Source organism: Bacillus rossius, chromosome 5, assembly GCF_032445375.1.
Source record: "Bacillus rossius redtenbacheri isolate Brsri chromosome 5, Brsri_v3, whole genome shotgun sequence".
Lineage (NCBI taxonomy): Eukaryota > Metazoa > Arthropoda > Insecta > Phasmatodea > Bacillidae > Bacillus > Bacillus rossius.
In genome coordinates this window covers 60562753-60577736 of record NC_086333.1, presented here as the reverse complement: position 1 = coordinate 60577736, position 14984 = coordinate 60562753, and the positions used below count along the sequence as shown (strand labels likewise).

Below are 14984 nucleotides of genomic sequence, written 5' to 3'. Positions count from 1 at the left end.
ACCATTTTTCACAATGGTGCAACTCGCGCTAAACACCTTCCCTCCCCCCTCCAAATTCCACCGCCGTGGGTGAGCTTGGTTGGCACTACCTGATTGGCTTGGAGCACAACTAATCTCTGAACCAATCGTGCCTCTAGTTATTAGTTTTTTTTTTGTATGCAGACTGTTACCACACTTGTGCGCCATCTTGTTTGCCAGATATTCTTGGTGATGATCGGAATCCTGGCGATGGTTCTGATAGTCAACTACATGATGATCATACCGACGGCTATCATCGGAGCTCTGTTCGTGGGGATGAGGACGCTGTACATTTCCTCTGCGAGAAGCGTGAAGCGTCTGGAAGGAGTCAGTGAGTACCACCAGCCTGGAGGGGGGAGGCAGTCTTCCCTGGGTGGCTCTGGATGAGCCAACAAACGTCGACTGATTGGCAAAAGGGCAAATGTTACACTTTTTACTATTTTTAGTTTTTATGTTGGTAAAATACTTTAAAATTCAATACACATTTTGGCAAAAGGACTACCTACATAAAAAGTAAACTGGTGTTTTTATTCCGATGTCTCTTTTATTGCCTATATTGTACTTGTTAATATTTTAACAGTTTTTTGTTCCTCCTGTAAAATTACGATTTTGTAACATTCGTCATTTTGCCAATCAGGTGAAGAAATGTTTTGTACATTGACATTTTTTTTTTTGTAAATGGAATAAAAATATTCGTATATATTAAATATATTTTTAAATTTGTACATAAGTAGTATGTAAATGTATGTCCTAGATCTGGCTTCTGGCTGTGGAGCCGAGAGCCGGCTCCGCCATCTTGGATTGTGACGTCACGGCGGCCATCTTGGATGGTTGTGACCTTGACCTTTGACCTTGACCTTGACCCCGACGGCCATTTTGGACCCGCCATCTTGGATCCGCCATTTTGGATGACGTCATTTTGTTTTCTCGAAAATTCCGGCATTGTGTTTTCCGCCATTTTGAATTATGACGTCACCGTTGCAATTTTGGTTACGGTCGCCATCTTTAACTTTTTTATTTATTATCCGATTTTAATGAAATTTTTTTTAAAAAATATAAAAAAAATTAAATAATAAAATTTTAATAAAATAATTATAAAAAACAAACATTAACGACACGGAGTTCGGAGTCCTCGGTTCGAACCCGACGAGTGCAAAAAAATAAAAATGGCGACCGATCCTTGCCCCGTGGTGGATGCTGGCAGACTGACTCCCACCACTTTTTTTCAAAGCATATATATCGTCACCTAGTATGACGTCATGTCCGCCATCTTGTCTTCGATGCTGGAAGCCATCATCACTGTATCGTCGGCTAGAGTGCGCTGACGCCATGTTAGTTTAATTCTTACCCGCTAGAGTGCAGTAATCATTTATTATTACTAAGGTGCCCCGCCATCTTGAAATTTGGCCGCCATCTTGGGAATCCGTAATTATTTAGCTAGAAATTCGGGAAAAGTTCCAAAATTCATTAAATAAATCACTCATTAACTTACATATTGATTCGATGGATTCCCGTCTTTGGTTCGATACCCGATCGATGCAATAATGTTTAATTTTATGTAAAAAAAATAATTTCCATAAACCATGTTCAAAATTCATTAAATAAATTGACAATAAATATACTGATTGAATAGATCGAATAAGGTCCTTGGTTCGATCCCTGACCGATACCAAAAAACAACTTTAATTTTAAAAAAGTATCACTAAAGTGTAAGGTTTGAGAAAATAAAAACTCCACAAGTTCTTTTAAAAAAAACTTTTATTACATACATACTACACTACTACAAGTACAAGAAAATACACAGACAAATTACTAAAGTTTTTTGGATTCCTCGATTTCCGCATCAGCCACCCACGAATTAAAGCGAGGTGGAAAGCCCCACCACTTGACGTAGGACCGTCCATTTCTTCGTTTTACAATCTTCTCCACCAAGTACGTATCGGGATACAACGTAGGCTGAATCTCTTCGGCATAGAAGCCTCCATGGATAGGTTTGTGGTCCAAATCTTCGAGGTAGTAGGTCCTAGGCTCTGATTCACGAACATGTGTCACACGGAAAAGTTCGGGACTCCAGTTCGCAGTGAAACCTTTCTCGAAGATACCTTTCTGCTTGGATATTCGCACAATGTCACCGACGTTAGCTTTACGCTTTCGTGGATCTTTCTTCTTCGTGTTGGGAAAAACTGTTTGAAGCAAGCGATTGTCCGTTACGTCCTTTGGCTTCATTTTCGTGGTAGAATGCACCGTGGAATTATACTCGCTTATTAGTTTCGGCAAGGTGTCAAGCCACTTGTAATTTCCGTTAGCCGTGAACTGCCGCCACATCTTGGAACGCAAAGTTCTGTTAAACCTTTCGACAACGGAGGCTTTGACGTTACTAAATGTAGAGTAGTGTTTGATGCCATACTTCTTCATCAAAGCCTTGAAGGTTGCATTGTAGAATTCTTTCCCGAGGTCCGTTTGCAGGTGCGACGGTACACGTCCATCACGCAAAATATTGTTCATGGTCTTGGCTACGTCAGTTGCAGTCTTTGATTTGACAGGTCTAGCCCAAGCGAACTTGCTATAAACATCGATGACTGTCAACATGTACTTGAAACCTTTATTCAATCGGGAATACGGTATCATCTCAACAAGGTCCGCCTGGAATAAATCGTCAATTCCACGAACTATGACTTTGCGACGAAGGTATTTCCGTCTAGCAGGAGCATGAAGTTCGCGAGCGATTCCGGTTCGACTCATTGTATGTAGCCGGCTTCCTTCAGTTCTTCAAGTATGGAGACTATTTCGTTGATGTGCGAATAGTTTCCTACACTAAGCGAAGCATGTAGAATTCTAAGGCGATCAACTAATTCATTGGGATCGTCCCAATATACATAGTCAAATGTCTGACCACTTTCTAGCTTTTTTAAACCTTCGCCATGTATTGTTAGTTCACTGAAGAGATTAGCGAGAATGTCGATTTTTTCATGATCTACGTCTTTATATACACCACTATCTGGATCGTTATCGCGAAAATGTGCATTGGTTAGCTCTAGCAGTTTTTTGTACTCTTATAAGTCGTTGTGAGAAAATCCTTTAGGCTCCCTGCGAAACAGCAATTCGTACAGACCCGGAGTCCCGCGCGTTTTGAACTCTGCTATGCGCACGATATTTCCTGGTAGAAAGTCTATTTATTTAGCACCGAGGAACCACTTATTATGTTTTCTGTACACTCCGTAGGCCGTGTCATTATTCCGGCTCGTAAACGATATCAGGTATGGTCGGACCATTGCATTAACTTGATGTCCCTTTTTCGGTATTTTTTTCTTGTGCATGGACTCTGTACTTGTTAAGTCCTCTTCTTCTCGATCTGGTTCATACTTTCTCTTCTTTACAGTCGGCATTTCATCTTCAACTTCTGTCTTCACAATGAAGGCTGGTTCTTCCTTGTTTTTAAGTTCGTCGAGGCGACTAGTGATTGGTTTAAATATCTCCTCATTTTCCATCTCACGTGCAAGTCTGGTTCGTCTAGCAAGTAAATATTTTTCGCGAACAGACTGTATAGCTCGATGAAGGTCACTGGCCAGGTCCGACATTGTACTGGCTGAAAACTTATTGCAAGACCTCCTTTTATACTTTTTTATTCGTTCGCAGAAACTTCTTTCTTTTGTTTGGCCAAATCTGAATTTGTTGACGATTGAGATAGTGATGCTTTCAGACTACTTTGAAAAGTCCTCAGATCGTCCCGTCTTTGTGCATTCGATACTTCGATCATGTCGCGAATGCGAGAATCCGAAGCTTCCACGCGCTGGTCTATGGCTACGAGGTACTCAAGTAATTCCTTTTTCACCCCGTCTATTTTTTGAGCCAGTAGCGAAATGTATTTGCGGATAACGTCGTCATGAGACTTGAGAGCAGTACGTAAGTCTCGACTGCTACGACCGAATTTCGAAATGCTATGACTCATGTTTGGCGATAAACTGATCGAAACCTCGTCTGTACCTGCCCTTATATAGAGGCCAGTCTTTGACTATGACTAGGAATCCGTGTTCTTCTTTCCAACACAAGGAGCACATGCCTTTGAATTCCTGGAATGTCATGTCTGTGTTTACGTGATCGTCATAAGCGTGGCGTAAATTAAGTTCGTCCATGCGAAACAAAACTATGACATTTGCGTTGTCTCGTAGGAGATGTTTTGGAATACGACTGTACGTCTGACACAGGTAAACGCAGTCTACCTTGGCGTGTCTGCCCATGGAAAAGTACTCTTGTATTATGCCTTGTTTCTCGCACATTACATCGTCGAAAACAAACACGGAATTGGCTTTTGCTTCGCTTGGAGGTACAACATCGGTATTATCGCTAAACGGAAAATACTCCAGACCATCCACAGATCGTAGAACAGTTGCTAGGCGCTGGTACTTTGGCTGTTGCAACGACTTGGAATACAAGTAGACGTTCTCGAACCGAAGACCATTTGGTTCCTCCAGTAAACTCAGTAAAACACACGTCTTGCCACAGTTTGACGGGCCCGCCATTATGCATCGTACGGCAGAAGGCAACAGTAAGCCATGTCGTGATTCACGTGCACTAAATACATCGTCTTGCGTAATGCGCACGGGCAAACACACGTCTTGCTTGACGACCTGCATTGTACTAAAGTATTTGTATAAAAGAAGCGTATTTATACTTTCTGGTCAGTTGTGCGTAATGTCTCGAAGAGGTAAGAACAAACAACACATTGGCGCACGACTCGTAAACTCTCTGATAAACAAACTACCATTCGAGCTACACATTCCCGGCTACAGATTTTGCGGCCCCGGCACGAAACTAGCGAAAAGGTTAGCTCGTGGTGACGTGGGCATTAATTCTCTCGACGAAAAGTGCAAGCAGCACGATATCGCATATTCATTAAGCAAGGATCTGGAATCCAGGCACCGGGCCGACGAGATATTGGCACAGGAAGCCGAAGATATAAGCAAATCGTCGAACGCGGGACTAGGAGAGAAAATCGCAGCGTGGGGCGTTTCCAAAATCATGAAGGCAAAGACGAAATTAGGACTGGGTGCTCGTCGAACCAGCTACATCAAGTCAAAGACTAACTCACGCAAGACCAAACGCAAGATCGGTGCAGGCGTGCAGAAAGCCAAGCAAAAATTACAGACTCTCGACAAGAAGATTATAGGAGGATTTCTTCCTTTGCTTTTGCCTGCATTGGGTGCTCTCGGTGGCCTCATCGGTGCAACGAGCGGTATAGTGCGGGCAGTCAACACTTCGAAGAATGAGCGCAAGCAGTTAAAAGAAGCACAGCGACACAACGCCAGCATGGAAGCCATTGCCATCGGTAAAAAAAAACGGCGCAGGACTCTACTTGCAACCTCAAGAGACAGGACGAGGCATGAGAAAAAAACGAATGAAAAAATCCTAAGTTCCCTACCGAAACGACCGCTTACCAACGTAGATTTAATAAAGTACGCACACAAACTTAAAATACCAAACTTCCGTGGCGTGTTTATGCGAGACACTTTGCCCAGCAAGCCAAAGACACGTGAGTGCGCCATAATTAATTTAGACTCGACGGCGGGTCGCGGCACGCACTGGGTGGCCTATGTAAAGACGGGAAAAAAAGCCACTTACTACGACAGTTTCGGTAATTTACGCCCTCCGCCCGAACTGCGACAGTACCTGGGCCGGACCACTACGATGTTTTACAATTACGAAACGGAACAGAGGCCTAATCAAACAAATTGCGGACACTTGTGTCTTCGCTTTTTAACAAACAAAAATTAGCTGACAAACATAAATTGCTACTTAAAGGTTGTGCAGTGATGATAATTTATTAGTCATGTCGATAACACTTACCCTGACAGGTCACGCATCTGAACTGCGGGCGGTTCATTTCCCACCTCTGGATTTAGACGGAGAATGGTGTATCGGACTCGTAGATTTTCAAACGTATAATGCCATACCTAATATCGACGAGGAAAACTGCAAGATTTGCTTCCTGAAAAGCGATGGGACCGCTCATGAAATACGGTTACCTGTTGGCTCTTACGAAATTGACGACATTGCAAATTACATCAGGGATATGTTACCACAGGATGTAGACTTTCAACTGCGTGGAAATCCAAACACTCAAAAAAGCATTCTAACATGCAGTGAAAATGTCGACTTTACGAAACCTGGCACCATAGGTACGATGCTCGGATTCGAATCAAAGGTTTATGATACGGGAAGAACGTACGAATCTACGCGCGCAGTAAACATTTTACCTGTGAATGTCATAAGAATAAACTGTAATTTGGCAAGTGGAACGTATCTCAACGGAAGACTAAGCAACATGCTGCACGAGTTTTCGCCGATGGTCCCGCCAGGATATAAACTGGTAGAAGTACCGCAAAGTATCATTTACGTTCCAGTCGTCGTGAAGTGCGCACACGAAGTCGTCGTCCGAATCGTTGACCAGCGAGGACGATTGGTGAATTTTCAAGACGAAGAAATTACATTACGTCTGCACTTGAAGCGATGGGCATAAAGTTCGTAACACCGAACAATTATAAAAGAAATCGTATTGCCGTGAATAAGAACAGTTCTCTACCAGACATCGGTGCATTAACACCTGACAACATAAAGTATCTTCTCAGTATTGGGCAAGTGCCGAATAAATATGGAAGACGAAATCCTCAACGTGGAAGATCCGGTCATTTTTGATGACAGCATTACGAAAATGGAATTGCACGAGTACCAGCCTTTCCTGCTCGGGCCGTACGCACTACCATCGGAAGTACGCATTGCAGTACAGCACCAAGATATTTGTACTTTACCTTCGCAGTCATTTCTACGTATAAGAGGCACGCTTACAAAAGCGGATGGTACACATCCGACAACGACGTCAATATCCTGCAATGGTATTCTTCACCTAATCGAGCGCATTACTTATGTACTCAATGGTGTCGAGGTAGACCAGACGAGAGATGTAGGCATAACATCTGCTATGAAAAATTACCTTTCGCTCACACCAAATGAACTGTCTGCTGCAAAGATGGCCGGTTGGGCTCTCGAGGATGAATATAAGCTTCCGGTTTATGCCGAAGGGAAGTTCGAAGTTTGTGTTCCTCTGTCCATGCTTCTTGGATTTGCGGAGGACTACAACCATATAATCATTAATTCGAAACAAGAGCTCGTACTACTTCTAGCCAACACGCACATTAATGCAATTGTCGCCGCTGCAGAAAACCCTCAAGATGTCTCGCTAACACTACAGTCTATCGAGTGGATGCTGCCCCACATCCAAGTGAGCACCGTTGAACGAGTCAAGATGTTGAAGAACATAGAAAATGGCAAGAACTTCGATGTGCCATTCCGATCCTGGAGCCTGGAAACTTATCCCGGCTTGCCTCATAGTCAGCATATCAATTGGATAGTAAAGTCCAGCCTAGCTACGGAAAAACCAAGATACATCATCGTCGGGCTTCAGACCGGAAGACAGCTCAATGCAGGAGTAAGTCGCTCCGTATTCGATAACTGTCAAATACGTAATGTAAAAATATTTTTAAACAGCGAAAGTTATCCGTACGTTGACATGAACATGGATTTTGAAAGTGGAAGATTTCTTCTAGCATATCAAATGTATGCCAAGTTTCAGCAAGCTTACTACGGGCGGATACAGTCACCGATACTGAGTCCCGACAGTTTCAAGAACAAGGCACCGTTAATGGTGTTTGACGTTTCCAAACAGGATGATCGTATAAATTCAAACATCATCGACTGTAGGATCGAGATAACGACTAGCGGAAATATTCCACCAAACACCTATGCTTTTTGTCTGATACTTCACGATCGGCTTGCTTCGTACAATTGTCGAGACAAACTTGTGAAAATTCTGACATAAATACTGTTTCGTTTTCGATAATAATTTAGTTACGACCGAGCATTGCTAGCGACAAGATGTACTGCAACCTGCAAGGTTTCCAGAGTCAAAATGGATTCGTGCTCAAGGAAATTAGCGTCACCTCCGGAGACAAGACTCGAACTCGCAGCTTCCGACCTCCGTATCCGTGGAAACTACTAGACGAAAAAAGTAAACGATCGAACGAATGGCTATGTAAATATTATCACGGCCTGGAGTGGGACGAAGGAAAAATTCCGTACCACCAAGTGAAAAACACTATTGGAGATTTACTAGTTCAAAACGAAATAATCTATGTTGCCGGACCTGAACAGAAGAAATGGCTGAGCAAGTTGTGTGACGACGGAGCAGCTGAAATCGTAGATATACAGACCGACTACGGCTGTCCTTCCCTGCGCAAGCTTAGTGCAATATACGACATGCAGCCACGTGACAAGTTTGAACGTGTCTGTGCCTGTACAAACTCGCAGTTAATGCAGAAATGGCACACACAGTGTTAGTAGGAGTCTGCATATATAAATGTCGTACCTACGTACGTGTCTTCAGTTGACGTTCGACCAGCAAGAAGATGTTTACGTTTCATCCTGCTAACGTGTACGTGAGCGCAAGACCTAGCTTCAGCAGTGTCGAGTACAGCTACTGGGATTCCGGGTATCTACGTACATATACAGAAACCTGTGATGGAGGTGCTCAGCATTGGCGGTTTGCGCACTTTCCTGTGTCCTACGAACCGACCCAGCAGCTGGTAGATTGTTGCGAACCTGGAAACTGTGCCGTCTATCACATGAGACCACACACAATCCTTCCTGCTAGCATCGCTGAGGTAGTCGCCTCGTCTTCACGTGCAACACCAAACATGGCCGTGTTGCAACCTGTTGCGACCTGTGATGCTTCTACGCAGACGTCCAAACGGTGTGTGTCTCGTCGTCGCAGTTCAGGCAGTGAATCTGTCCCAACTAGCACTGAGCCAAAGCCAAGGCGTAGACGTGGTCACAGACGTCACCGACCATGTCTTGTCGGAGTTGTCGACGTTGCAGAAGATGACCAGCTGGAAACCTGTGTTCCTGATACCATGACCGGCGAACCAGTTGGAACCGGAGTCAACGAACCAGTTGGAACCGGAGTCGACGAGTCAGTTCGTGCGACATTAAAAACTTTGCTTGTGAAAATGCTTGAATCCTTAACCTAATATGTATTTGTGTACTTTTTATAAATAAATGTGTAAAACTGGAACTTGTGTGTTTTTTATTTCTACAATTTTTAGGTACCTAATAAAAAAATTTTAATACAGACAATATTTTGACTCATGTAGTATACCAGTAGACCATAGGTATATAAGCGAGGTTCAGACGACTGGACCCGCAGTTCACCTCTGGCCGCGGTGCAGTACGGACGTGCTCTCTCCATTAATTGTCGTGAGATTTCGTTATGTCGACCGGAATAGAATGTTTACCGACAGCAGCGATGATGGAGTCGGAGATCCCGATACCATTTGCAGAGGAGACCACGGCAGCGGAGGGCTCAATGGCTGAGGTGTCGACAGCTGTGAAGATCCCGATACCTGCTGCAGAGGAGACAACGATACGTGCTGTTCCACCATCAGCTGAAGTTTCATCATCAGCAATGGATTCTTCAACTAATGAAGAGCGTACATCGCATCAATGCAAATATTGTGGTGCATCAATAACCTGGAGTAGGTCTCTGACAATCTCTCGAGAGACATATAAGTGCGACAAATGCGATAAGGTTTTTTCGCATTGTAACAGTCTGGACAGTCACAAGATTATGTGCATAGGAAACGAATCAAGTGATAGTATGCTTCCATACCATCAGACATCATCATTTATTGCCTTACCTGAGGCGATAGTCAACAAAAGAGCAGTAGTCAATTGCCAAAACTTCAAGGACCAGTTTTGTTTTAAATGGAGTATTTTGGCAAGATTTGTCGAGGGAAGTCATCAAAACCGTGTTGATAAGAGGTATTATGCTTTGGAGAATAAGTACAACTTCGATGGACTGTGCTATCCGCCACCGTTAAATCAGATAAAAGTTTTTGAGAAAAATAACCCTGAAGTCTCAGTTAATGTGTATGCGCTAAATGAGGATAATAAGGTGTGTCCGATTCGGGTAACCAAACAAGAAAGAAAAAATCATTTCGATTTGTTGCTTGTGACAAGTGAAGGCGGTTCTGCACACTACTGCTACATCAAAAACTTCTCCCGACTTGTGAGACCCCAGGTTACAAAACATCAACATAAGATTTATATGTGTAAGATGTGCTTTAAGTATTTTGCTAATCGACCTCGAAAATCAGGACTCACAGCTATACAGTGTCTTGAACAGCACAAGATTAAATGCGGAAATAAATCTTAACCAAGACTTTAGTAATTTGTCTGTGTATTTTCTTGTACTTGTAGTAGTGTAGTATGTATGTAATAAAAGTTTTTTTAAAAGAACTTGTGGAGTTTTTATTTTCTCAAACCTTACACTTTAGTGATACTTTTTTAAAATTAAAGTTGTTTTTTTGGTATCGGTCAGGGATCGAACCAAGGACCTTGTTCGATCTATTCAATCAGTATATTTATTGTCAATTTATTTAATGAATTTTGAACATGGTTTATGGAAATTATTTTTTTTACATAAAATTAAACATTATTGCATCGATCGGGTATCGAACCAAAGACGGGAATCCATCGAATCAATATGTAAGTTAATGAGTGATTTATTTAATGAATTTTGGAACTTTTCCCGAATTTCTAGCTAAATAATTACGGATTCCCAAGATGGCGGCCAAATTTCAAGATGGCGGGGCACCTTAGTAATAATAAATGATTACTGCACTCTAGCGGGTAAGAATTAAACTAACATGGCGTCAGCGCACTCTAGCCGACGATACAGTGATGATGGCTTCCAGCATCGAAGACAAGATGGCGGACATGACGTCATACTAAGTGACGATATATATGCTTTGAAAAAAAGTGGTGGGAGTCAGTCTGCCAGCATCCACCACGGGGCAAGGATCGGTCGCCATTTTTATTTTTTTGCACTCGTCGGGTTCGAACCGAGGACTCCGAACTCCGTGTCGTTAATGTTTGTTTTTTATAATTATTTTATTAAAATTTTATTATTTAATTTTTTTTATATTTTTTAAAAAAAATTTCATTAAAATCGGATAATAAATAAAAAAGTTAAAGATGGCGACCGTAACCAAAATTGCAACGGTGACGTCATAATTCAAAATGGCGGAAAACACAATGCCGGAATTTTCGAGAAAACAAAATGACGTCATCCAAAATGGCGGATCCAAGATGGCGGGTCCAAAATGGCCGTCGGGGTCAAGGTCAAGGTCAAAGGTCAAGGTCACAACCATCCAAGATGGCCGCCGTGACGTCACAATCCAAGATGGCGGAGCCGGCTCTCGGCTCCACAGCCAGAAGCCAGATCTAGGACATACATTTACATACTACATGAAAACAACTGCATCACAACAAATTAGTGTTCACCGAGCATGTATTGTGTTGTCCCAGTATCTCCAATAATTAAAGTTATTTATATACACCGTTCCCGGAAAATAATTCAGTATTAACTGCGCACTTTAATAAACATGATAAAACCAAATAGAGACCAACTATTGATTAATCGATTATCTTTTCCGTGGTTTAAAACAATTATGCTTCATGGAAATTTCAATTGAAATGTAAAATTATGCATCAACCATCGTAAGAAATAGTATTGTCTCGAAAAGGGTATCTCATTTTGCAAAAATAAACACAGCTATTTATTTGTTGTACAAAATTACCACATATTTCTGATAGTATTACAAACTATTTCTTCGTAACTGTTTTTCAAACGAATCTTTTGTAGAAGTACAGAAATATTTTTTTCAGTACAGATTAAACTAGGTGTGATCAAAAAATACGGTGAATAATTTTACTACGAACCAAGCAAAACGTTTCTATCAAATATGAACTAATCTCCCTCAAAATGCTCTCCTTGGCTAGCGATGAGCACTTATCTCAAGGTTGATTGCATGTTGAAAAGTATACAATTACTTGAATGAATGTCACTATCATTGGATCATGGATTGTTTTAACACGTCCTGACTAAATTATAACGAATAACAAATCCTTTACAAGATGATTATCCTACAAAAAAATGTGGTGCAGACAGAAATTAAAATGAAAGAGGTGCCATTGAATAAAATAATATCATTAGTTAATGTATTAGTGTGTGGATACTAGTCTGTTACCATAAAGTTAAGAATCAAATTTTCCTCAAATCTAAATTTCGTATTCGATTACGAAAAGAGCTCCTCCGATCCGAATGTGTGTGTGTGTGCGTGCGTGTGTGTGTGTGTATAAATATATCTTAAAATTCAAAGGGAGAAAATAAATTTGAGCAAACACTAAGAAAAACTATTTCTGAAAAAATAATAATAATTTTTAAATACAAAGGATACAATCAAACTTTTTTATGTGACAAATGTTTCATGAATTTCTTAACATATGGTATGGTATCTGTTGGCAAGTACACAATTTTTTTGATAATTTTTGTAAAGTGCCTACAATAATATCGGTTTCGTCAGATAGAAGCGTTTGTGTTGAATTCATCGTTCTCAAATAATTTTCTTCGATTATTTATCATCGAGCATCAACTCCTTAAAATATAAAAGTTTAGATGGTTGTAGCCACGATTATTTAGGGATTAAACGGTAGAAAACTAGTCTTGCAACACATATACATCTGCTTCATGTTGGTGATTGGATTAAAGTTCTCTTGACTCCCTTGGACCAGTTATAAACAAGGAGAAGTGGCTGCTAAATCAAGTTTAACCCGTCAAAGTATTTTTCGAAACACATTTATCTGATCGCTCATTAAAATGCAATGAGTAGAGAACTGCAAAATTCGCGGATTCATTCGGTGATAGGCTAGAATTCAAACACACATACTTCTTAGATAATTTTGCTATTGGCTTACTGTTCATCTGGATGAATCTCAACCAGTTATAAACCCTCAACCAAAGAAGGATCGAATCACAGACAAACCAGCTGAGACGACTTACAAGTCGGCAGCCAATGAACTTGCATTATTTTCCCGAGTGTACAGGGGTATGTGCAGTCTATCCTGAAGACCATCGAAACCACGAATTTTGCATGTCTCTAGCAATGAGGTAGGTATGCACGCCCTAGCGATTTTTCCCTTGTAATTGACATCCATCTGCAAGGAGAAGCCATTGCCCTATTTTACCTGGCCGTTCAGGGCGCGTTTTTCTTCCACACTGGATGGCTATGATTGGTGTGCTGACAGCAGACATGCAACTGAAATAAACACATTATATGCTACAAAGTTTCAACGTACAGTTGATCCTGGACATCTTTTCTCGAAAAAAAAACCAATGGCCCTAACAATGACCACTCTTAAAATGCTTGATTACATGTAGACATGTTGAGTCTTGCCGAGACAATTTAAGTCTCGTTGCTATAGTGAAGATTCGCATATTTTATAGGTCCATCATTACTCCGAACATAGTTCAAATATAGTTTGGAAGTTTTTTCCCGGCGTGCTGGAACGCAAGAATGATTTGTTTTGTTCGTGACTTGTAGGAATCTCGTGATGCAGAGTTGTTTGTGTTCTTGCAGCCCGAAGCCCTGTGTTCTCGCACCTGTCGGCCTCCATCAACGGGCTGTCCACCATTCGGTCCTGCAAGGCCCAGGACATGGTCTGCAAGGAGTTCGACGACTACCAGGTGAGCCGGTAGTGTGTTGTAAACTAAGACCGGTATTCCAAAACACAAAAAAAAAAGGGATTTGGTGTTAAAATTTGCTACGCCTGTACCCCAACCGTCTTCCAAGTGCACGATAGGACGCGGCCAATCCCGTGTTATTAGTTAACGGATTTTGGTGTCCTATCCGTGACCTACCAGTTGCCCAAACTTCCGCGCATGCGCAGAGCTCAGATTTTTTTGATGATTTCGTCCAGGTGACAGACGCGCTTCTGAAGCCATCAACTCGGATATTGTCATTTTTGTGATCATCTCGGGACGTATCAAGCATGTTGGTGGACCAAATGAAACTTTACGACAGAGAAGCTATCCTGGAATACATTTTGTACACTTAAATGGTCACAAAAATAAATAATCATAACTTAAAATGTACTTGAGAAAATTTGAAAGGCGGTTCTATTTTTGTACGATGGTGCTGATATCGCTAGTATTTTTGCCGTAAGAATTGTATCGATGGTTGCGAAACGTCCGCTAGAATGCGTTGAAACCAGTTTGTCGTGGAACTAGTTGGAGACGAAAATGTGGCAATGTGGACAGGGGGTTAAGCCCTTTTGCGTGCCGCCGCGCGAGTGGGCTCCAAGTTGTGTATGACCCTGTTGCAGGACAGACACACTTCTGCCTGGTACATGTTCCTGTCGTCGAACATTGCGTTCGGAATATGGCTGGACAACTTCAGCAACATATTCATCGGCGTCATCACCTTCACGTTCCTCCTGTCTCCTGAAGGTATGTATGACCTCCACACTAGTCCTCGGCACGAAGTCCCTACATACGTATTCATGACGGACCTGTATTCTTCAAATAAATGCTACGACGCAATTAGGGGAAGATTCGTCAGTTGAAACTAAACATTTGTATGCATAAGGATGGGAAAAATTCGCAGGTTCAATGACCTCCAGAATAGACTCCACGATCCTCTGCATAGTCGGGAAAACATCTGTTCATTGGCTGCTGATTCGTGAGTCATATGACATGAGAAACTTGTGATTCGTTACTCCTTTGGCTGAGTGTCTCTAATAGTCCCAGAGTCCTGCAGATTAACAGCGATTAACAGCAAAAAAACTATAATTATTAGAATTTTAGCACATCACGAAATGAATCCGGTCCCTACATATAGGTACATTCTTTTTGTTGTTTATATTACTTCAGAATATTTTCACTATACTTTCTCAAAAGTTCAATTTTGCTCGTTCTAAAAATTTGACTTTTTTTATTGTTAATGTATTAATTTAATTTGTTTTATTATTTATTTATTTAGACACGAATAAAATTCGGTTTTCAGTTTGTCGTGTTT

The 14984-nt window shown here is 41.5% G+C and overlaps 1 protein-coding gene across 2 annotated transcripts in view; it reads left to right on the top strand.

Annotated features, from left to right (window-relative positions):
- Positions 1-14984, top strand: part of LOC134531879 (ATP-binding cassette sub-family C member 4-like) — a 108214-nt gene that overhangs the window by 67928 nt on the left and 25302 nt on the right. For both annotated transcript variants that reach the window (XM_063367889.1, XM_063367888.1), the window contains 3 exons: positions 199-349; positions 13548-13654; positions 14293-14416. In XM_063367889.1, the coding sequence (XP_063223959.1) occupies positions 199-349; positions 13548-13654; positions 14293-14416 (382 nt within the window). The remainder of the gene's footprint in view (positions 1-198; positions 350-13547; positions 13655-14292; positions 14417-14984) is intronic.